This window comes from Lacerta agilis, chromosome 4, assembly GCF_009819535.1.
Source record: "Lacerta agilis isolate rLacAgi1 chromosome 4, rLacAgi1.pri, whole genome shotgun sequence".
Lineage (NCBI taxonomy): Eukaryota > Metazoa > Chordata > Lepidosauria > Squamata > Lacertidae > Lacerta > Lacerta agilis.
In genome coordinates, this window is record NC_046315.1 from 1,365,181 (window position 1) to 1,387,023 (window position 21,843).

General features: G+C 46.7%; 2 protein-coding genes across 2 annotated transcripts in view; one reads left to right on the plus strand and one right to left on the minus strand.

The window, feature by feature from the left end:
* The window catches only part of LOC117044870, an 878,236-nt gene that overhangs the window by 661,258 nt on the left and 195,135 nt on the right, over positions 1 to 21,843 (plus strand). The window lies entirely within an intron of this gene.
* Positions 548 to 15,330, minus strand: LOC117044989 (zinc finger protein 850-like; the record flags this gene model as incomplete). Its single annotated transcript, XM_033145783.1, has 5 exons — positions 15,270 to 15,330; positions 13,609 to 14,090; positions 12,663 to 13,527; positions 4,195 to 4,201; positions 548 to 1,172 (listed from the first exon to the last, which is right to left on the minus strand). Coding segments are annotated over exons 1-5 (2,040 nt in total), but the record flags the coding sequence as incomplete, so codon positions are not given.

The following is a 21,843-nucleotide window of genomic DNA, read 5'->3' on the forward strand; positions in this document are numbered from 1 at the left end:
AGTCCCCTGATCAACAAAATTTGTAACTGCATCCAGAAAAAGGGGAGGAGAGATTTCTCTGGTTTTACATGTTTTTGCAAAAGCCATGCTTTCATCCTGTATGTTTATATTGTGACATCTTCAGATGAAGGGCACATAATTTTTAAAAATGATAACAAATAAGGATATTGACAAGCTGGAATTTGTGCGAATGAAGGCAATTTATGTATTTATTTAATTTCTATACCAACCGACCCTGTAGTGCTGACTTGAATAAAATATTGTGGGGGGGGGGGGCAGGTAAGGCCCGCTTTGCACAATCAATCACATGATGCATGCACGCCATTGGAATGGCAATGCCTATCAACCGGGGTGTGGTCTCCTCAAATATTTTATTGGGAGGCAAAGACCCCTCACCATCTAAGAGTTGGCTCCTATTCCCTAAACCCACAGGTCTCAGGATGGTTACAACATAAAAGCACAATAAAAAAATAAAATGCACATCTGGAACCCACCCACCCACCACATTTTAAACGTGTATTATATGTCAATCAGCCAAAGTTTTGTCCCTTGTATGAATTCTTTGATGGCACTTGAGATGGGAGCTCCTCCTGAAGCTCTTTCCACATTCCACACACTGATAGGGTTTCTCCCCTGTATGAATTTTTTGGTGGGAAGTGAGAGAGAAGTTGTGGCTGAAGCTTTTTCCACATTCCAAGCAGTGATAAGGTTTCTCCCCTGTATGAATTCTTTGGTGGGAAGACAGATGGGAACTACAGCTGAAGCTCTTTCCACATTCCACACACTGATAGGGTTTCTCCCCTGTATGAATTCTTTGGTGGGAAGAGAGATGGAATCTATAACTGAAGCTCTTTCCACAATCCACACACTGATAGGGTTTCTGCCCTGTATGAATTATTTGGTGGGAAGTGAGATTGAAGCTCTTCCTGAAGCTCTTCCCACATTCCACACACTGATAGGGTTTCTGCCCTGTATGAATTCTTTGATGGTAAGTGAGACTGTGGCTGTGACTGAAGCTCTTTTCACATTCCAGGCACTGATAGGGTTTCTCCCTTGTATGAATTCTTTGATGGGAAGTGAGGTGGTGACTATGACTGAAGCTCTTTTCACATTCCAGGCACTGATAGGGTTTCTCCCCTGTATGAATTCTTTGATGGGAAGTGAGATGAGAGCTCTTGCTGAATCTCTTTCCACATTCAACACACTGATATGTTTTCTTCCAAATGGGATTTCTTTGATGGGAAGAGGTATGGGAACTTTTTCCACTTTCAAGATTTTTATAACGCTTCTCCATTGTGGGGATTTTGACATGGTCACCCTTGTTCTTGATTTCCAGTCCATCATTATCTACAATGAAGAGAAATGGATTAGAGCCTCAGGGAGAAATTAATGAAGAATACTTGTTAATAATGGTAATAGAGGAATAACACAAGTTGGTTAGATGGATGGTTTTACTAAAGTGTTTGGTGCATTAATTAACGGGGATCAAGTGACATCCTTAGGGGAACCTGTGATTCGATAAGCTTGGCCCTTCTCTCGAATGGATTTTGTTTGGCTCCATCATGGCATCCCCTTCATTTCCAATGTCAGTCTTCTCTTTGGACAACCCAAGATTGACGGGAGGAAAAAGAAAACCTGAAAGCCTGAGAGAAGCTACTTCTGGCGGGGCGCCATGGCCGGCGGCAGGGAGCTGTCTTCGTTGTGAGACAGCTCTGGTTTTCCCAGGGGCTGGGAGACCCGCAACCACACTGCGGGCTCTGGTAAGCCGCGGGAGGAGCGTCCCGCGGACTGGGCTCTCCAGCGGGCCCCTTTGCGTCGCCCCATTCTCGAGCCTCCCTTGTAAAAGGGGGGTTCGAGTGAATGGGTAACGGCGCGGGGCTGTGGAGACCGTCCCCATCCGGGAAAATCAAGCGGCGGCCGCCGCTGGCTTCTGAGCGCTCCCGTTCTTCCTCAATTGGCTTTAAAAGCAAGAAGAAACCCGTAAGCTGTAAGTACGGGGCTTAATTGGATTATAAACCTGTTAATTTGGCTTTAGGGGAGAAACTCTAAAGAGGAAGTCCGTTTTCTCCCCTGTTTGACAGAAGAATAGTAACATTGACTGTGGCTGTTGCTATTTTTGGTTGCTACAAAGTTTTCTTTTTCTGGACTTGGATGGCTTGTAAAGAAACCCCGGTTAGGGGGAGAATTAAGAATTTTGAAGTATTTCTGCTGACTGTGGATTACAAGATGAAGAATTTTTTGCACTCTGATTAGGGGAAAATGGCGACCGTAATTTGAGATTGGAAGATGGAAAAGTACTGATTCTTGTTATTTCCTGCCTGCCCTTTTGGTTTCATTTCCACGATGTCTCCGGACTTAGCAATGACTCCTGGACAAAAGAAAATACTTTTGGAACTAGGACTTTGCAACAGAAGGTTACCGAGATTAGATCTGATTTTAAGGATTTTGCCAAAGAACTCAGAGAATTTAAACAAATAACTGAAAAGCGAAGTTTAGCCTGTGAAGGTAGACGCAACTCCAAAAAGAAGAAGAACTTCCCTGTCGGCGTGAGAGGTCCAGGGAAGGACGCTACAACGGTTTTCTGGGGTGAGAGCCCAGAAGTACTAGAACAATATTTTTGGAAATTACAAATACAATCGGATTTGAAGATTGAATTGGAAATGCCGGGTGGTGAAGTACAACTTTCTTTGAAGAGACTTTTGGTACTTTGGGACAATGTTCTGGTTTCTTGGCACCAAGAAAAAGGGGACAATCTGAACAATGGTTTGGGAAAAGGTTGTTGGGAGGCCTGGTGGATAATTGTGATGGAAGGAGAGAAGATGGCGAGAAGAGGGGTAGGGTGAAAAAAGGTATGTGATTACTAGGAAGGCTCATCATGGTACCCCGACGTCAGAGAGCGAAAATGGATTTGGAATAGAGAAGAAATACTTTGGTTTTTACGATATAGTATCAGTATAATATGTTATGGTATGTTATGGTAATAAAGCAGCAGTTTTATGGAACTGAGAAAGGGAAAGGTTATAAGAAATTATGATTTGAAATATGAGGTGGTATTTGTTTTTATTTAGAATTCAAAAGATATATAAGGTGGGGAGAAAAAAGAAGAATGATGGTGAATGTATTTGTTTAAAATAATGAGATAAGTTACTAATGTAAATTCAGAATTGAACGCAGGAGAGAGAATGGGGGAAGTCCCCCTATAATTAAGATTTGGAACGAGATTATAATTGATAGTTGGAGTGTCTAGGTGTGTAAGGTATGTATTTGTTTTCTTTTTATTTTGTTGATGTCATTTTAGTATTTGTTTTGTTGTTATTGTTATTGTTATTATCTGTGTTTATCTGTTGTTTTTGTTTTTTATATTGTGGAAAATCAATAAATATTTGTTAAAAATATATTGTGGGAATATTGAAATCCCAGGTGTTTTAAGGGGGCGCTGTTGAGTTCTGTGAAAACATATGAGGTTTGTCACAAAACGGTATTTTTTGAATTTCCAGGCAGATATTATGATCCCACTGGGAGCCTTACCAAGAGAGGCCACGATCCCACGGTTCTCCTTCATGACGTCCATATGCAGAGCTCTCTGGTCAGGATCCAGCAACTCCCACTCCTCATCCGTGAAACGAACAGCAACATCTTCAAAGCACACTGGACCCTAAAAGAAAAAGGGAAATGTCCTCCCCTGAGACAACGCTGTTGTTCACCCCCACTCCTTGAGCCATGACATTGTTCCACCCTGTCAGGAAAACCCCCTCCCCGCGGCTACTGGCGTCGCGGGAACATTTAGAATACAGGGACTCACGCCCTCTGTTCACAAGCTCCTCCTTCCCCTCCTCGGCTGGGAGCGACCATTCCTCCATCAGGAAGGCGGTGCAGGGACTTGGAAGGGTCAGAGAGCCTCAGCACCGCAGGGAAAACAGGGATCGGGTTCAAGTTCCCACACTCCGAGGGCGGATGGAGGAAGGACGTGGGAGGGGGAGGCGGGGGTTTAGAATCCCGCGGCTTTTTTGCTGGACAAAGAACCGGAAGACTTCATTCCGGGACTCTGCTGAGGATTGAGATGGACGTTTGAACTTTTACTGCACTGTAAATAGCCTTCACAATAAAGAACTTAGTTTCTTAGTTCTGCTTCTGGCGTGTTACTCGTGAGCAACCACGGAACGTTCTAAAACACCCGTTGGCCTCTGTCCCCACAAGGCAGCTTCCCCTGACCGGATCTGGTTCCACAGCCACTTCTTTTCTTCTGTCCCCATGAAAAGATGGATGAAGAGGTCTAGCCAGTATCACTGTGTCACCTGCAAGAGGAAAAAGGTAAGGGGGAGGCCCAGAGTGGCTGCTTCTCTCACAGGTGAATCAGTGCATCTCAAGCTACAGAGGGGCCTTTGAGAAAGCCTCTCCTGCTGAGTAGGTAGGTAGGTAGTTTATTTCGGCCATTTGGCCCATATCACCTAGCAAAAACACATTCATCATAATACACGCAAAATAAAACAATTTAACAAATTTAAACAATACGGTACAAAACCAATTTTAAAATAACCCATTTGCACCCTTCCATCTAAGTCAAACCGAGATCTGAGTAGTCCAACTGAACTAATTTTAAGTTAGTTACTTTCTACATTGTCATAAATGAGCAGTGAACCATTCCTCTTCTTTGAAGATAACACATTAATAAAAAACCTAGCAACTGTATATCTCCTGCTGAGTGAATTTGGATGTTTGGGAGCATTTCAGATGTTAGTTGTGAAAAAATATATCTCCCCTCCTCTAGACTCTTGGCCCCAACAATCTCCCCCAACAAAATATGAAAAGAACCCACAGATGAGTTGGAAAAGCAACTGAATGAGACCAAACGGAGAAAAACCACCTTACCCTTACCCAGTGGCCTCTCTCTGGTGTCCAACGGAGGCCTCTCTGCCTCACAGGAATCCAGGTCCATTTCTGCAAAATGATCCTTTCCCTGAAAAAGAAACAAGGATACAAAACAGAGAATGGGGTGAAGGATTAAAAAACGAATGTCAGGGCCAAAAGCTTTAAGGGTTTCAGATCCCATTAGTAGAGCATTATGGGATGTTCCCTGTCCTCTTTGGAGCCCCTTGGGAGTATCCAGAGGAAAGTCTCTCTCACCTGCTTTCTCTCCTCTGCCTGACTCAGGAGGAAACCTTCGGCCAGGGCCACCGCCTGGGAACTGGTCTCCGCTCCGCATTCCCTCACCCAGATCTCCATCTCTGGGGGAAGGACAGCCAGGAACTGCTCCAAGATCAGCAGGTCCAGCATCTCAGCTTTCGTGTGCCTTTCCGGCTTCAGCCATTGACGGTCAAGGTGGTAGAGTCGGCTGCAAACTTCTCGGGGTCCTTTGGCCTCCTGGCAGCAGAACTGCCTCAACTGCTGGCTCTGCACCTCTGAACGGAGGGAGTCCTCCTCACCCAGAATCTTCTGCACAGAGTTCTCCCAGAATCCCCCACTGCTCCCAGTTTGGATGGCATGGCATCTTCCTGCTTCAGGGCCAGCTGAGTCTCGCTCATCCATCTGTGGTCTCAGGAAGACTCTGAGAGATCAGAAGGAACCCTTTGGTCTTCTGCTAAGTTCTGTCTGTCTGAATGAGAAGCTCTAGCAAATCCAACAAAGCAAATACATTGTTCTGTTACAGAATTTGTAGGTCAGTAGAAGAAAATGGTTCCCTGAGGAAGCATGGATGCTTCTTGCTAGATACCAGGGCTGGACTGCACTACAGACCAAACCATGAGCTATCTTCTGAAGAAAAAAAAGAGGGAGAGAGAGGAGGAGGAAGCAGCCTCTAGCCCTCCTAGAAGGAAGATTGCATTGCAAAATGTGGAGGGAACTGAAGGGATTTCCTTGAGATGAATCAGCCTGTTTCGCTCTGCCTTCCAGTCAATGCATGAAGTCAGAACTGGCAAGGGAGTCATTTGTATCTTGTGAAATATGGATGCTTGGCTCTAGTGGGGGTCCTCACCCGGGGGTCCTCAGGAGCAGGGCCATCTTTAGGAGATCGGCCACCGTGGTGCAGCGATCCCTCCAGCGCCCCGGCGTACCGCCTCTTGGCTGCCTCCCTCTCGTGCTTGCCGCCCCTCGGGAAGGGGAGTGGGCGAGCAGGGGATGAGGGACGTGGCGCTGGAGCGGCGCGGGGCTCTGCGCGCTGTTCCAGTGCTCCCGGGACGGGAGGCGAGGGCGGCCGGCTCGCAGCCCGCCTGGGACTGGCATTGGCGGCAGCGGCTGCACCGCTGGCACACGAGCGCCCGTCCACCAGCCCGCCCTTGGGGGCGGGGGCGGGTTGGGGAAGGGGGCAGCCTGTATGCCGGTGGGCTTGATCCTTCCAGCGTCCCCATGCGTCCGGGGTGTCCGGAGGAGAGCGTGGGCGGCGCAAGCACCCGGCCGTCCATGGGGGCGGGGGGGGGAGGCTGCCGGCGGGGCCGCGAGGCTCCCCCCCCGCTTGCTGCACTCAAAGACAGGGCTGTGCCGCCGGTGCGTGAGCGCCCCCCCGCCCACCCGTCCGTGGGGTCGGTTTGGGGAGGGGGCGCCCGGTATGCCAGCGGGCTCGCGGGGGCACCCCTAGGGGGCCCGGCGCCCTGGTGCACCGCGCCACCAGCCCAAATGGATGAGATGGCCCTGCTCTGGAGTTCTTCTCATCCCCCCCTTCTGTCTCCTTTTCTTGCACTTGGACTCTCTGCCGCTCTCAAGACAGACTCCGGGGGGGGGGGGTTGTCCCTTTTTCTTTGCTCTCAGGGCCAGGTATGTATCTGGCCAACCCCCTGAGGGCGGGGCCAAAGATCTCCCTTGAAATTTAGGCATTTATTATTATTATTATTATTATTATTATTATTATTATTATTATTATTATTCTGTCAGATAGCTTAACACACACACAAAGACCCTGGAGGCTCAGTGAGTAGCAGCGCCCATTTCCGGCTGGTTTTCCATCAACAATCCCTTTGGGACAGAGAGGATGTGGTCCTGGGATGCCCTGCTCTGGGTGCGAGGGGATTGCTGCAGTGGCCTCCGTGTGGAGCTGCCCTTGGAGACACCGGGAAACTGGTTTGCAATGCAGCAGCCAGACTGTGATGGCCTGGGAGTCAGACTCTGATGCTGAACCTGAGGGATCCCAGCCTGCACAGGATTCCCCGCCTCCAGAACCAGCTGAGCCGGGGCCAGGGCTTGAGCCTGAAGGATCCCCACCTGTGCTGGATCCCCAGGTGCAGGCATCAGCAGAGTCTGCTCTGGCTCCTGATGGGAGGGAGGACCCATTGCCTGCAGGTGCTCCACTCCCAGCCTCTGCAGAGGAAGCTGAGGCATCCCCTGGGTCCAGTAACCCACCAGCCTCTCCTGAGCTACAGAGGCTCAGGGCAGAGAGGCGAAGGGAGTTAAGTGTCTGCAGGAGGAGTGCTCGCCTCCAGGCCCGGAGGAGAGGCGAGTCTCCAGAGGATCGGGGCGGCCCTAAGCATAGGGCCAGATAAAAGCCAGCCAGACCCAGCCCAAGTTGCGTGAGCAACATAGTTGCAAGCGTGTGCTCAACCTGCAACCTTGTGCCTGAACCTGCCTTGGACCTTGACCTGCTCCCTGCCTCGCTCCCCGCCGGACTGACCTCCTTTGGACCCCTAGACCCAGGACTGGACTTGGACCTCGCTTCATGGACAAACCCTTGGGGCCAGCACACAGACTATGGGCTGGGATCCCTCTCTTTATTCCTGGCCTTTCTCTCCCCCCTTTCCTCCCTCCCTCCACGTGGGGTGTTTTTTTTGGGGGGGGGAGCTAGTCCACCCCCTCGTCCAGCTTTGGAAAACCGTTTGCACGTTTCCTCCGTTATGCAATGACGCGGAGCAACGTCACACAAAGTCCCAGGGACTCCTTTGATTGAAGAAGGGAGATTTCGTGGGAGCCATTTGGGATCCTGTGATCTCCCGGAAGGAGAGCGTTGCAGACCAGGCCCCCCCGGCTGGCCCCCTCCCCTGCTGCAGCCCTGGGACCCCCACCGCCTCCCCACTGCACCCTCGGGGGGGGGAGAGAGAGAGAGAGAGAGGAGACTCCCCAGATGCCGCCTTGGGACCCCCACCGGCTCCCCACTCACCAGATCCCAGGAGGGGACAGCCAGGCAGCCCTTGCAGGAGAGACACCAAAGCAACACGCCCCCCCCTTCCTTGCAGGAGAGGACTGTCATGCGACAAAAGTATTTATTTGAGAGCAGAATCAGTAAAGGAATCTGGAAAGTGCTGGGAAATGTTGAAAAGCTGCAGAATCGTTCAGCATGCTGAATCACTGTGACTCATCTTGAGGAGGACTCCTTCTCTGTATACTTGCAGGCAGACTCAGCCACTCTGTGTGCGTGTGTGTGTGTGGTCAGGAAAGATAACTTCTGTTCACTATGCCGTTATTTGCACACGTTTATTTTACTTCAGCAAAGTTTTATTAATTTACGCTTCCTGTCCTCTCTAGGAATGCAGGTCAGTTCCCTTTAACCCCTGAGTCCACACAGCTGAGCCCTCTCTCGCTTTGCAGAACCTCAGCTTTTTTTTTTTTAATGGCCCCTGGCTACGACAATGCTGAGATATGCTTTTGGGGGTGGTGACTCTCCGGGTCTGAGCATCTCCCTCCCTTGGCCAGAAACTGGAGCAACAGTTTGCAGGGGAAAGGGATTTGCAGGAAGCAAGGAACCTCATACTTGAATTCAGGAATGGAGAGATAGAAGGGGTAGTCCAACCCCCAGCAATGCAGGAATCTCAGCTAAAACATCCATGGCAGATGGCCGTCCAATCTCTGCTTAGAAACCCCCAAGGAGGGAGAGTCCACCACCTCCCGAGGGAGACCTTTCCCCTGCCAAACTGCTCTTAGATGTCCCTCAAGGCAGCGGGTCTTCAGTTCTAGCACTGCTGAAACAATCGCACTGGCTACCAAGGAGGAACCTAGCAAAGTTCAAATTAAATAAATCCTATTCTCATCATAAATGAGTAATACTTTCTTATGCATGCTTTTTATGCTAATATACAAAAGTATGCCATTTCCCTTTCCAGAAATGCTTAATTGCCAATTCCCACAATGCTGGCATTTGGACAGAAACCACAAGAGGCAGGAATGAATGTTTGCTTTCATTTTATTTATCTCAGGTCTGTTTCCACTTATTTTTATTAGTAAATAAGGTAAACCAAAAGTTTCTCTCCATATGAACCTCGTGGGACTTTGGGCTCCTTCCGGATCCAGCCGAGACTCAGGCAGACTCGGTGGCTGGAAGTGCCTTTGAGCAACTGCAGATGGTTCAACATTCCTGGACCGGGAGAGCCTGGCCACAGCAGCTCACGCCTTCCTTTCTTCAAGGCTGGATGACCACAGTGCCCTCCATGTGGGGGATCCCTTGTGCTTGATCCGGAATCTGCAGCTGGTGCAGAATGCTGCAGCACAATTGCTGTCGGGAGCGAGGCCTTCTCGGCATGTGACCCTTTGGCTCAGAGGGCTTCACTGGTTGCCCATCGGCTACCAGGACCAGTTCAAGGCCTTAACATTAGCACAGAAAGCCCTTAACTGCTTGGGACAAGATTCCCCATGAGACACGGCACCAGGTGATTTGGCGTGGAATGACCCTTCCATTTATTTTCATGGTACAAAAGATAATTTGAAAGAAAGCAATGGTTAGCACAGTAAACAACAAATAACTTGTCCTGATGAAATTGCAGACTTTAATTATGCCATGTGTAAACGTTTCATTTGATTACAGTGGTACCTCTGGTTAAGAACTTCATTCGTCCGAGAGATCCATTCTAAATCTGAAACTGTTCTTAACCTGAGGTACCACTTTAGCTAATAGGGCCTCCTGCTGCTGCTGTGGCGCGGGCACATGATTTCTGTTTTCATCCTGAGGTAAAGTTCTTATCCTGATGTAGTGAAAGACCAAATCTTTGGCTTTGGAGCAAAGATTTCTGGGAAAAGCAGAATTGGGGGTATCGCTGTGCCATGGGAAAGTGACCGGAAAATGCCCTTTTGGGAATGTAAAAAGGGGTTGCCTTTAAAGGATTTTACAATCAGTAGATTGCTGGAGGTATGTAAGTCTTGGCTCCAGAGAGGCACCCTGGCCCTGATGAGAACTAGGCTGGGGCCAGCTGGTGTTTATCAAGTGAATAAGGGAGGTAACGGCCCAGAGACTCACAGCTGCCTTTCATCTGTGATAGGTGAGAATAATTACCTAAGGGCAGTGATTGGCTAACGGGATTAGAGGCCAGGTCCTCTATTGGATACTGAATAGAGGATTCCACGTGGGCTAAAGCCTTATCTATTCTGGGCTGTGTGATGCAAAGGGGGCGAGCTTAGCTTGTCTTAGAGCTTTGCTTGACCTACTGCTGGAAGATTGCTGCGAGAGCTGAGGTGTCGGAGGGCTCTCTAACGCCTGACTAGCCTATTATGGCTTGGAGGAACATCTGAGGACTTTGCCAGCTCGTTCAAATGCAAATGCAGCTAAGTATCAGCCCCTGCCTTAGGGAGAGGGATTAAGTAAGTAACTGTCTAGTCTAGTCTAGTCTAGTGAGAATGTTTTTGTTTTAAGCATGTACCTTGCCTTTTGGAAATTGTGCCTTTGTGTTTTGCTAACCTTTAATTAAAAGATGTTTTAAAGAACTCTTGTTCTTGTCTCCTGTTTGCTCTGGCGTTTGCTTGGCTAATTCCAGTCCACCCGCTTGGTCATTCTACTGTTAAAAGTTAAATACCTGTGGCTCTGTTTGAGCTGGGAAGGCTGTCTGCTGGAACGCAGGAGAGGCGGCCCCCGCGCTTTGTCCTGTGGCGTCAGCCAGGTTCCAAATCTCAGGGGGTGGTGGCAGCGAAAGATCTACCTTGACCCGTCCGGAAGGCCGGAAAGAGATACGAGCGAGAAGGGGTGGAAGAGGATTTTTCCTTACCCCGGACGCCGGTGGCTGAAACAGCCGGGAGGCGAGGGGTGGGGAAATCCTACACCATCCCTACACCTGAAGGTATTACTTCTGGGTTAGTGGAGTCTGTAACCTGAAGTGTCTGTAACCCGAGGTACCACCGTATTCTAAAAGACCACAATACATTTTCCCATGAGAGCTGGATGGATGCCTGCAACACTCTTAACAATTTATTTATTTATTTATTTATTATTATTATTATTATTATTATTATTATTATTATTATTATTATTATTATTATTATTATTTGTTTATATCCCACCCTCCCAGGCCAAAGCCGGGCTAAGGGCGGCCTACACCAAATATATAACATAAAATCACACAATGATTAAATTACCTCCTAAAAACAGGTCAGAATCAAATTAAACTCTAATTAGATGGCTTTCCGCAGGGTTAGGGTTGGAAACAGTAAGTCAGCAATAATAAACATTGTATTCAATAAACATTGGCCATGTGTTATAAAAGGAATAACAGTCTTCTCCAAGAAAGAAAACAATGCCTGACCTGGAGAATATGGAGCAGATGATTCAGCAGGGGAAACACAGCCGAGGATAAGTAAGGAGGTAGTACAGGCATACTTGGCTAATTTAGATGTATTCAAGTCTCCAGGGCCAGATGAACTACATCCAAGAGTATTAAAAGAACTGGCAGAGGTGATTTGAGAACCACTGGCAGTAATCTTTGAGAATTCCTGGAGAACAGGCGAAGTGCCAGCAAACTGGAGGAGGGCAAATGTTGTCCCTATTTTCAAAAAGGGGGAAAGAGAGGACCCAAATAATTACCGCCCAGTCAGCCTGACATCAATACCAGGAAAGATTCTAGAGCAGATCATTAAGCAAATGGTCTGTGAGCAGCTAGAAAGGAATGCTGTGATCACTAAAAGTCAGCATGGGTTTCTGAAAAATATTATGTCAGACCAATCTGATCTCATTTTTTGACAGAATTACTAGCCTGGTAGATGAAGGGAACGCAGTGGATATAGCCTATCTTGATTTCAGCAAGGCCTTTGACAAGGTGCCCCATGATATTCTTGAGAAGAAGCTTTTAAAATGTGGGCTAGACAATGCTACCATTCAGTGGATTTGTACCTGGCTGACCGTACTCCAAGGGTACTCATTAACAGCTCCTCTTCATCCTGGAGAGAAGTGACTAGTGGGGTGCCACAGGGTTCTGTCTTGGGCCCAGTCTTATTCAACATCTTTATCAACAAGTTGGATGATGGGCTTGAGGGCATCCTGATCAAGTTTGCAGATGACACCAAATTGGGAGGGTGGCTAATACCCCAGAGGACAGGATCACACTTGCTGGCATATGGTGATATGATAGCCATGTTCAAATATATAAAAGGATGTCATATAGAGGAGGGAGAAAGGTTGTTTTCTGCTGCTCCAGAGAAGCGGACACGGGGCAATGGATTCAAACTTACAAGAAAGAAGATTCCACCTAAACATTAAGAACTTCCTGACAGTGAGAGCTGTTGGACAGTGGAACTTGCTGCCAAGGAGTGTGATGGAGTCTCCATCTTTGGAGGTCTTTAAGCGGAGGCTTGACAGCCATCTGTCAGGAATGCTTTGATGGTGTTTCCTGCTTGGCAGGGGGTTGGATTGAATGGCCCATGTGGTCTCTTCCAAATCTATGATTCTATGAATATGGATTGTGTTCCCCCACCTTCTTGATTTAATCATTTATATGGTTTCTCCTCTATATGAATTTTTTGGTGGGAAGTCAGATGGGAGCTGTTACTGAAGCTCTTTCCACATTCCAAGCACTGATATGGTTTCTCCCCTGTATGAATTCTTCGATGGATAGTGAGATTGGAGCTGCTAATGAAGCTCTTTCCACATTCCACACACTTATATGGTTTCTCTCCCGTATGAATTCTTCGATGGTAAGTGAGACTGTGGCTCTGACTGAAGCTCTTTTCACATTCCACACACTGATATGGTTTCTCCCCTGTATGAATTCTTCGATGGATAGTGAGACTGTGGCTGTTACTGAAGCTCTTTTCACATTCCACACACTGATATGGTTTCTCCCCTGTATGAATTCTTCGATGGATAGTGAGACTGTGGCTCTTACTGAAGCTCTTTCCACATTCCAAGCACTGATATGGTTTCTCCCCTGTATGAATTCTTCGATGGATAGTGAGACTGTGGCTGTCACTGAAGCTCTTTTCGCATTCCACACACTGATATGGTTTCTCCCCTGTATGAATTCTTCGATGGATAATGAGTTTGGAGCTTGTACTAAAGCGTTTTCCACATTCCAAACATTTATATGGTTTCTCCTCTATATGATTTTTTTGGTGGGAAGTCAGATGGGAGCTGGTACTGAAGCTCTTTCCACATTCCACACACTGATAGGGTTTCTCCATTGTATGAATTCTTTGATGGGAAGTGAGATGGGCGCTCTGACTGAAACTCTTTCCACATTCCACACACTGATAGGGTTTCTCCCCTGTATGAATTCTTTGATGAGAAGTGAGATGGAAGCTATTAGGGAAGCTCTTTCCACATTCCACACACTGATAGGGTTTCTCCCCAGTATGAATTCTTTGATGGGAAGTGAGATGGGCGCTCTGACTGAAGCTCTTTCCACATTCCACACACTGATAGGGTTTCTCCCCAGTATGAATTCTTTGATGGGAAGAAAGACAGTCCTTCTTACTGAAGCTCTTTCCACATTCCACACACTGATATGGCTTCTCCCCTGTATGAATTCTTTGATGGGAAGTGAGATGGGCGCTCTGACTGAAACTCTTTCCACATTCCACACACTGATAGGGTTTCTCCCCTGTATGAATTCTTTGATGAGAAGAAAGACAGTCCTTCTTACTGAAGCTCTTTCCACATTCCACACACTGATATGGCTTCTCCCCTGTATGAATTCTTTGATGGGAAGTGAGATGGGCGCTCTGACTGAAACTCTTTCCACATTCCACACACTGATAGGGTTTCTCCCCAGTATGAATTCTTTGATGGGAAGTGAGATGGGTGCTCTGACTGAAGCTCTTTCCACATTCCAAACACTGATATGGTTTCTTCCTAATGGGGTTTATTTGTTGGGAAGTGGAATTGGAACTTTTTCCACTTTCAAGATAGTTATACAGCTTCTCCATTGTAGAGATTTTATCATGGTCACCCTTGTTCTTGATTTCCAGTCCATCACTATCTGCAATGAAGAGTAATGTATTAGAGCCTCAGGGAGAAATTAATGAAGAATACTTGTTAAGACTGGTAATGGAGTGATATCACAAGTGGGGTATATGGATGGTTTTACGGAAGGATTGGATACATTTAATAACATGGATCAATTGACATCCTTAGGGAAACCAGTGATTAGATAAACCTGGCTCTTCTCTCAAATGGATTTTGTTTGGCTCCATCATGGAATCCACTCCATTTCCAATGTCAGTCTGACAGGACCAAAGACTGACAGGAGCAAAAACAAAAACAGAAAACCTGACAGAAGCTATTTCAACTTCCCTAACAACTCTGAAGTTTACAGTTAAATGGCCTGGGGAGTTCAGACCAAGCTGGTGCTTTTTTAAGTGGAGGAAGAACATTCACAGAAAAAAAACAGTAATTTACTGTTCAAGGTTTATTGTGGGAATATTGTAATCCCAGGTGTTGGAGGGGCACTGTTGAGTTCTGTGAAAATATATGAGGTTCATTACATATGGAGTTTGGAATTTAAAAAGAGATATTATGATCCCATTGGGAGCCATACCAAGAGAGGCCACAATCCTACAATTTTCCTCCATGACGTCCTTATGCAGAGCTCTCTGGTCAGGATCCAGCAACTCCCACTCCTCATCCGTGAAACGAACAGCAACATCTTCAAAGCACAGTGGACCCTAAAAGAAAAAGGGAAATTTCCTCCTTTGAGACAACACTGTTGTTCACCACCACCCCTTGCGCTATGACATCGTTCCATCCCTTGACCTCTGTCCCCACAAGGCAGCTTCCCCTGACCTGATCTGGTTCCACAGCTGCTGCTTCCCTTCTGCCCCCATGAAAAGATGGATGAAGAGGTCTAGCCAGCATCACTGTGTCACCTGCAAGAGGAAAAAGGTAAGGGGGAGGCCCAGAGTGTCTGCTTCTCTCACAGGTGAATCAGTGGATCTCAAACTAAAGAGGGGCCTTTGAGAAAGTCTCTCCTGCTGATTGTATTTGGATGTTTGGGTGCATTTCAGATGTTAGTTGTGAAAAAATACATCTCCCTTCCTCTGGGCTCTTGGCCCCAACAATCTCCCCCAACAAAAAATGAAAAAATATGAAAAAGCCCCACAGATGAGTTGGAAAACCAACAGAATGAGACTAAACGGAGAAAAACCACCTCCCTCCTTACCCAGCTGCCTCTGTGTGGTGCCCAACGGAGGCCTCTCTGTCTCACAGAAATCCAGGTCCATTTCTGAAAATTGATCCTTTCCCTGAAAGAGAAACAAGGATTCAAAACAGAGAATGGGGAGAAGGATTATAAAATGAATTCCAGGCCAAAAACCTGAAGGGTGTTCCATGGATTCCTTGCCAGAAAAAGGATGGGCCATCAGCAGACCATTATGGGATGTTCTCCGTCCTGTTTGGAGCCCCTTGGGAGTATCCAGAGGAAAGTCTCTCTCACCTGCTTTCTCTCCTCTGCCTGACTCAGGAGGAAAGCTTCAGCCAGGGCCACCGCCTGGGAACTGGTCTCCGCTCCGCATTCCCTCACCCAGCTCTCCATCTCTATCGGAAGGACAGCCAGGAACTGCTCCAAGATCACCAGGTCCAGCATCTCAGCTTTCGTGTGTCTTTCTGGCTTCAGCCACTGACAGTCAAGGTGGTAGAGACGACTGCAAATATCTCGGGGTCCTTTGGCCTCCTGGCAGCAGAACTGCCTCAACTGCTGACTCTGCACCTCTGAGTGGAGGGTGTCCTCACCCAGGATCTTCTGCACAGAGTTTTCCCAGAATCCCCCACTGCTCCCAGTTTGGATGGCATGGCCTCTTCCTGTTCCAGGGCCAGCTGAATCTTGCTCATCCATCTGTGCTCTCAGGAAGCCTCTGAGAGATCGGAAGGAAATCCCTTGGTCTTCTGCCAAGTTCTGCCTGTGCTTATGAGAGGCACTAGCAAATCCTACAAAGCAAATACATTGTTTTGTTTTGTTTTAAAGTTTATAGACCCTCTTCTCTCTCTCTCTCCACTGAGCACCCAAGAATCCTGCAAAATCCCTTTGTCAATAAATACAGTATGGAGGGGGACATTTCAGGTTTTTTTTTTTGGCAGCAATGCCAAAATTGTTAGGAAACCAGACAATGAGGAAGAAGAGGCTACCAGCACCAACAATTGTAATATAAATCCTCACAGCAAAAATGTTAATCCGGCAACTTTCTCAAAGTTGCAGTGAGAACATCCATGGCTGGAGATGTTTTCTGATGTTATGGATCATGACTGCCAAGAATTTGCCTGGGCTGAGGACACGTGGTTTGTGAAAGGCAGAGAGCATAAAATAAAGAAACAGAGTTTATAGTCATATTCTGCCTTTGAAATGTACATGTGTTAAATGTGCCACTTTTGTGATATGGAAGGAAGTGGGTGAAATCTAAGAAGAGTCAGTCAGTGAATTAAATTCCCAGGCTCCTTTAAGACTCAGATGCGCTGAGTCCATGTTCTCTGCTTATGATAAACGGCCTCGGTCCTGTATACCTGAAGGAGCGTCTCCACCCCCATCATTCAGCCCGGACACTGAGATCCAGCGCCGAGGGCCTTCTGTCGGTTCCCTCACTGCGAGAAGCAAAACTACAGGGAACCAGGCAGAGGGCCTTCTCGGTAGTGGCGCCCGCCCTGTGGAACGCCCTCCCATCACAGGTCAGGGAAATAAACAACTACCTGACATTCAGAAAAAACCTGAAGGCAGCCCTTTTTAGGGAAGTTTTTAATGTTTGATATTTTTGTATTTGATTTCTGTTGGAAGCCGCCCAGAGTGGCTGGGGAAATCCAGCCAGATGGGCGGGGTACAAATAATAAATATTATTATTATTATTATTATTATTATTATGTTTTATTCTCTGAGCTTGGTCTGACTTACATGTGACACCCATTTTCAGTTACAGGTGGGTAGCCGTGTTGGTCTGCCATAGTCGAAACAAAATAGGAAATTCTTTCCAGTAGCACCTTAGAGACCAACTGAGTTTGTTCTTGGTATGAGCTTTCGTGTGCATGCACACTTCTTCAGATACCATCACCCAGCCCCATCATTTTATTTAGAGCAGGGACAATAGCGAGCTGCCTCCCAGGGCTCGGTGGGGACGCGGAGGGTGTCTTCTGAAATGCAAGCGGGGCACGCACAGAACCCGCCAGCACAGACGCCGCTTCTGAGGCGCTACTCCCGCCAGGTCCCCGCGTGGCTCTCCCCTCGGCCTCGCGCCTGGTTCACCAACGGCTTGCCGCGAACCACCCTGCTGCGAGGAGCGCGGCCGCGCCTGGGCTGAAGTGGTTCCAGGTCAGGAGAAGCCGCCAACATGGAGCGTTGGGGGCCCGCGGGGCCTCCGGGAAGCCGGTGAAGGAAGGCAAGGGGCAGCCCAGGTGGGGGACCCTGCTGCGGGCCGGGAGCTGCCATTGTGCAGCGCGCCAGACGCGGAGGGAGGGAGGGAAGGAGGGAGAAGGGGACGGACGGCAGGAGGAGGGAGGCTGCAATGCAGCAGGAGCGCAGGAGCAGTGGAACCGACCCCTTCCTTGCCCGTCCTGCGCGCCTGCCCTCGGCTCTTCGCCCGTGCGCTGCTGCTGCTGCTACTGCTCCTCCCTGCCCCGCTCGCTTCAGCCCCAGCAGGCAGCTGACGGGACACCCAGAGCCAGGACTCGTAACAACAGGCACCAGCCTCCCTGGCCCCGACCCACCCAAACCACCGCCAGTCGTCGCCATCGCTGCCCCATCGCGCACCCCTGACCACCTCTGAACCAGTTGAAGCGGCAGTTGAAGTGGCGGCCAAGTCAGACGGCGGCTGCAGCAGCTGTGGCAGCGCGGCATCCCTCTTCGGCCTCTGGAGCGTCGGCGCTCCGTGGGGCGGGCTGCTCTGGGCCGCTCCTGGGCCGCTAGGCCTCGGGGCTCAGCTATCAGCGGCAAGAGCGGCAGCGTGGCCTCCCTTTTCGGCCTCCCTCGTCCTCTGGAGCGCTGATGTTCCGATTCAACCGCCCCGCTTCAACTGCCGCCGCTGCTCCTGGCCCAATCTCTCTGCTCCAATCCCTATGTCCGTGGGGCACATGCGCCGTAGTGCAAACCCAGAGACACAGGGACTAGACGCAGAGACACTTGGGTTTTATATATATAGATATGGAAAGAAGTTAAAAATGATTTGGATATCTGGAGTAGATTAAATTTATCATTATTGGGGGAAATTGCAGCCATTAAAATTAATATACTACCAAAAATGTTATATTTATTTCAGATGCTACCAATTATGGCAACAGGGTCAGAACATTTTAAGCAATGGAGGAAAGATTTAATTAAATTTATTTGGAATAATAAACTGGCTAGGATTAAATATAAATTATTAATTGATATTAAAAATAGGGGAGGATTAGCTTTACCGGATATAAATTTATATTATGACGCTGCTTGCTTTTTATGGCTGAAAGATTGGATTACGTTAGAAAATCAAGAATCATTGGATTTGGAGGGAATTGAAAATAAAATTTTGATGGCATGTTCTGCTCGAATGGGAAGTTAAAGATGAAATGGTTAAGGAGACAATGATTAATTGGGCAACTGATTTGGGGAAAACTATACAATTAGAACAATGGGGGAAATTATGGGAAAAAATGGTGGAAATTTACAGCTCGGAGGGGATTAAGGAAAATATGATTAAGATGTTTTATAAATGGTATATTACCCCAGTTAAATTACACTAAATGTACAAGACAAAGGATAATTTATGTTGGAGGTGTGGGAAAGAAATAGGGACATTTATACATATGTGGTGGCACTGTGGGGAAATTAAAACTTTTTGGACTCAAATTTTTGAAGAAATTAAGAAAATATTGAAATATAATATTTAAAAAAATCCAGAAGCTTTCTTATTAGGTATATTAGATGAAGGAATAAACAAAGAGGATGACAGATTATTTTTCTATGCGGTAGCAGCAGCTAGGATATTAATTGCAACATACTGGAAGAGAAAACAAGTCCCAAATATTTAAGAATGGCAAGAGAAACTATATAGTTATCTGGATCTGGCTAAATTAACAGAATTAGTAAGAGGAGGAAGTAATCAAAAATTTTACCAAAGTTGGGAGAAATTTGGGGACTATATGAAAAAACAGTGCCCCACCATAAAAACTTGGATCCATTTTTAAGTTTCCGCATTGTTAAAGGGGAAAAAAGGATAGGTTATTTAATTTGTAAGGTATGTGGTCTAGTGATAAAAGGAAGCAGTATCCAAAGACTGAGTTAAATAACCCGAGAGGACGGCAAGTGGAAGTCTAAGAAATAGATAAGATTGAGTATTGAATGCAGATATTATGATTTATTTTGTTAAATTTATGATTATTGATTTGTTTTTGTTAAAATGAATGAATGTTTTTGTTAGAATGAATGAATATGTAAGATTTAGTTTGTTTGGTTAGTTTTATTTTATTTAAGATTTATTTGACTTCCGGCGAGGACGCCATCGCGGGCGGTCGTGGGTTGCCTCGGCAGTGAGGCAACCCAGTCCAGCCCGGGGGTTGGAGCCCCGCTACCGCTAAGCGGGGCTCCGGTGAGGCGCGGGAAGAGCGTCCCGCGCCTCGGGCTCCCCGGCGGGCCCGCTAGGCTCCGTACCCTTCCCTCGTTCCCCCTGTAAAGGGGGAGTGGGGGTGAAGGGACTGCGGAGCTGGGCCATTAGGGGATATGCCCCAACCGGGCGGAGAAGCGGCGGCCGCCGTCCGCGACGAGCGACATCGTTCTCCCTTTGAAAGATAAAAGGAAAAGAAGCCCGGTGGCTGTGAGTATTTGATTGGATTAACTGGTGGATTTTAACGATCCGGGAGGCTCCAGGGAAAGGAAGCCTACCTCCCTCCCTTCGGTGGCAAGAAAATAACGGGTTTTGATAGACTGCTGTTACAATGATGGTTACAATGCTTTGATCTTTTGACAAGTGAGACTATGTTGTTCTCCCTTTGGGGAGGAAGATAATGGAGAATATCTCTTTTTAAAGTCATGGTCTTTGCACCCTGGTCTCAGGGAAAATGGCTGCGAAAGTCTGAGTTGGAGTGGAAAACTACTGGCATTAAGATGGAAAAACACTGAAATAGAAACTGAAATTTGACACCTATGCCCGCTTCTACCATGTTGGGCTTTGTTTTTGAGCTTGTTCTGAACTCTGGATTAACAGATGAACAAAGGATTACCTTTTTGAGACTGGAACTGCTTAACCAGAAACTGATGGTCTTGAACTGGGACATGAAGAAAAATGTGCTTCCCACAGAGGAGACCTTTCAGGTTATTGATACAATGGAAGAGAGCCTTGGCAAAGAGCTGAAGGGGATGATTGAAGAACAGAGTGAAATGGCTTGGCGACTCCGGCAAAAAGAAACGTCCTTTGGGGGTGGCAGACCCGGGACGGTGAAGATTGTTATATCCAACCCTCGAGGTGAGAGCTCGGGAGTGATGGGCAAAAAATTAAGATGCGTACAAACAAAAGAAGAATGCAACATGGAACCGGAGAAGCTGGAAGAAGAAGATGAACTGTGTATCCTGATGCTCGATGCAAGGACTGTTGTGGACTCTGGCTGGATCTGTGGTCTTATAAGAAAAGAGGACAATTTGAGGAGCGGTTCCGGAGTAAGGTGGAGAAGGACAATGGCTAGAGGGGGGATAGGGTGAATTGTATTAAGGGTAAAATATAAATGGTTTGTTACGGTACCCTGAAATCGGTGTGTCAAGATATTAAGTTTTTTTTAAACAAGAAAAGAGATATTTCGTTTTTTTGTGATTAGCAGCAGTTTAAGGGAAAGAAGAGGTCTGTTTTGAATTGATATAAGATTAATATGTTAAGAAATGAAGTTTTGTTATCAGTTATTATGAAGTTACAATATGATATGATTCTATCCAAGATAAAAGTGAGATATTATTGTAAACTAAAAAATAAGAATTTAAGAAGATTGTTTAGATTTGAATTTTTTAAATGAATTTAATTGTTAAAAAGGTGAAGTTATTAAAGTAGAATTTGGATTTGAAACCGAAGGAGAGAAGGTAGGGGAAGTCAACCGTAAAGATTCGGAACAAGAAATTTTTGTGTGTGTGTGTATTTAAATAAGAAAAAGAATCTTTGGTATGTTTGTATTTGTTTTGTCATAATTGTGGGTGGGTAATTGTCGGGGTTAATGTTGTTGTAGGTGTAGGATTATTCTTTGTCTTGAAAAAAACCAATAAATTCTTTATATAAAAAAATAAGATTTATTTGTTGTATTTTGTTATGTTGATATTCATTATTAGTTATTTATTTGTTGTTTAGTTTATTTTGTTGGATTTTTTATTATTGTATGGTATGATAAAAATTTCAATAAAGATTATTTTAATAAAAAAAAAACTGCAGACATGCTGATGACACAACCTTGATGGCAGAAGGTGAGGAGGAATTAAAGAACCTTTTAATGAGAGTGAAAGAGGAAAGTGCAAAATATGGTCTGAAGCTCAACATAGAAAACCCTAGAATCATGGCCACTTGTCCCATGACCTTCTGGCAAACAGAAGGGGAAGAAATGGAGGTGGTGACAGATTTTACCTTCTTGGTCTCCATGATCATGGCAGATGGTGACAGCAATCATGAAATTAAAAGACTCCAGCTTCTTGGGAGAAAAGCGATTGCAAACCTATATTGCATCTCAAAAAGCAGAGACACCACCTTGTCAACAAAGACCCGTATAGTTAAGCTATGGTTTTCCCAGTAGTGATGTATGAAAGTGAGAGC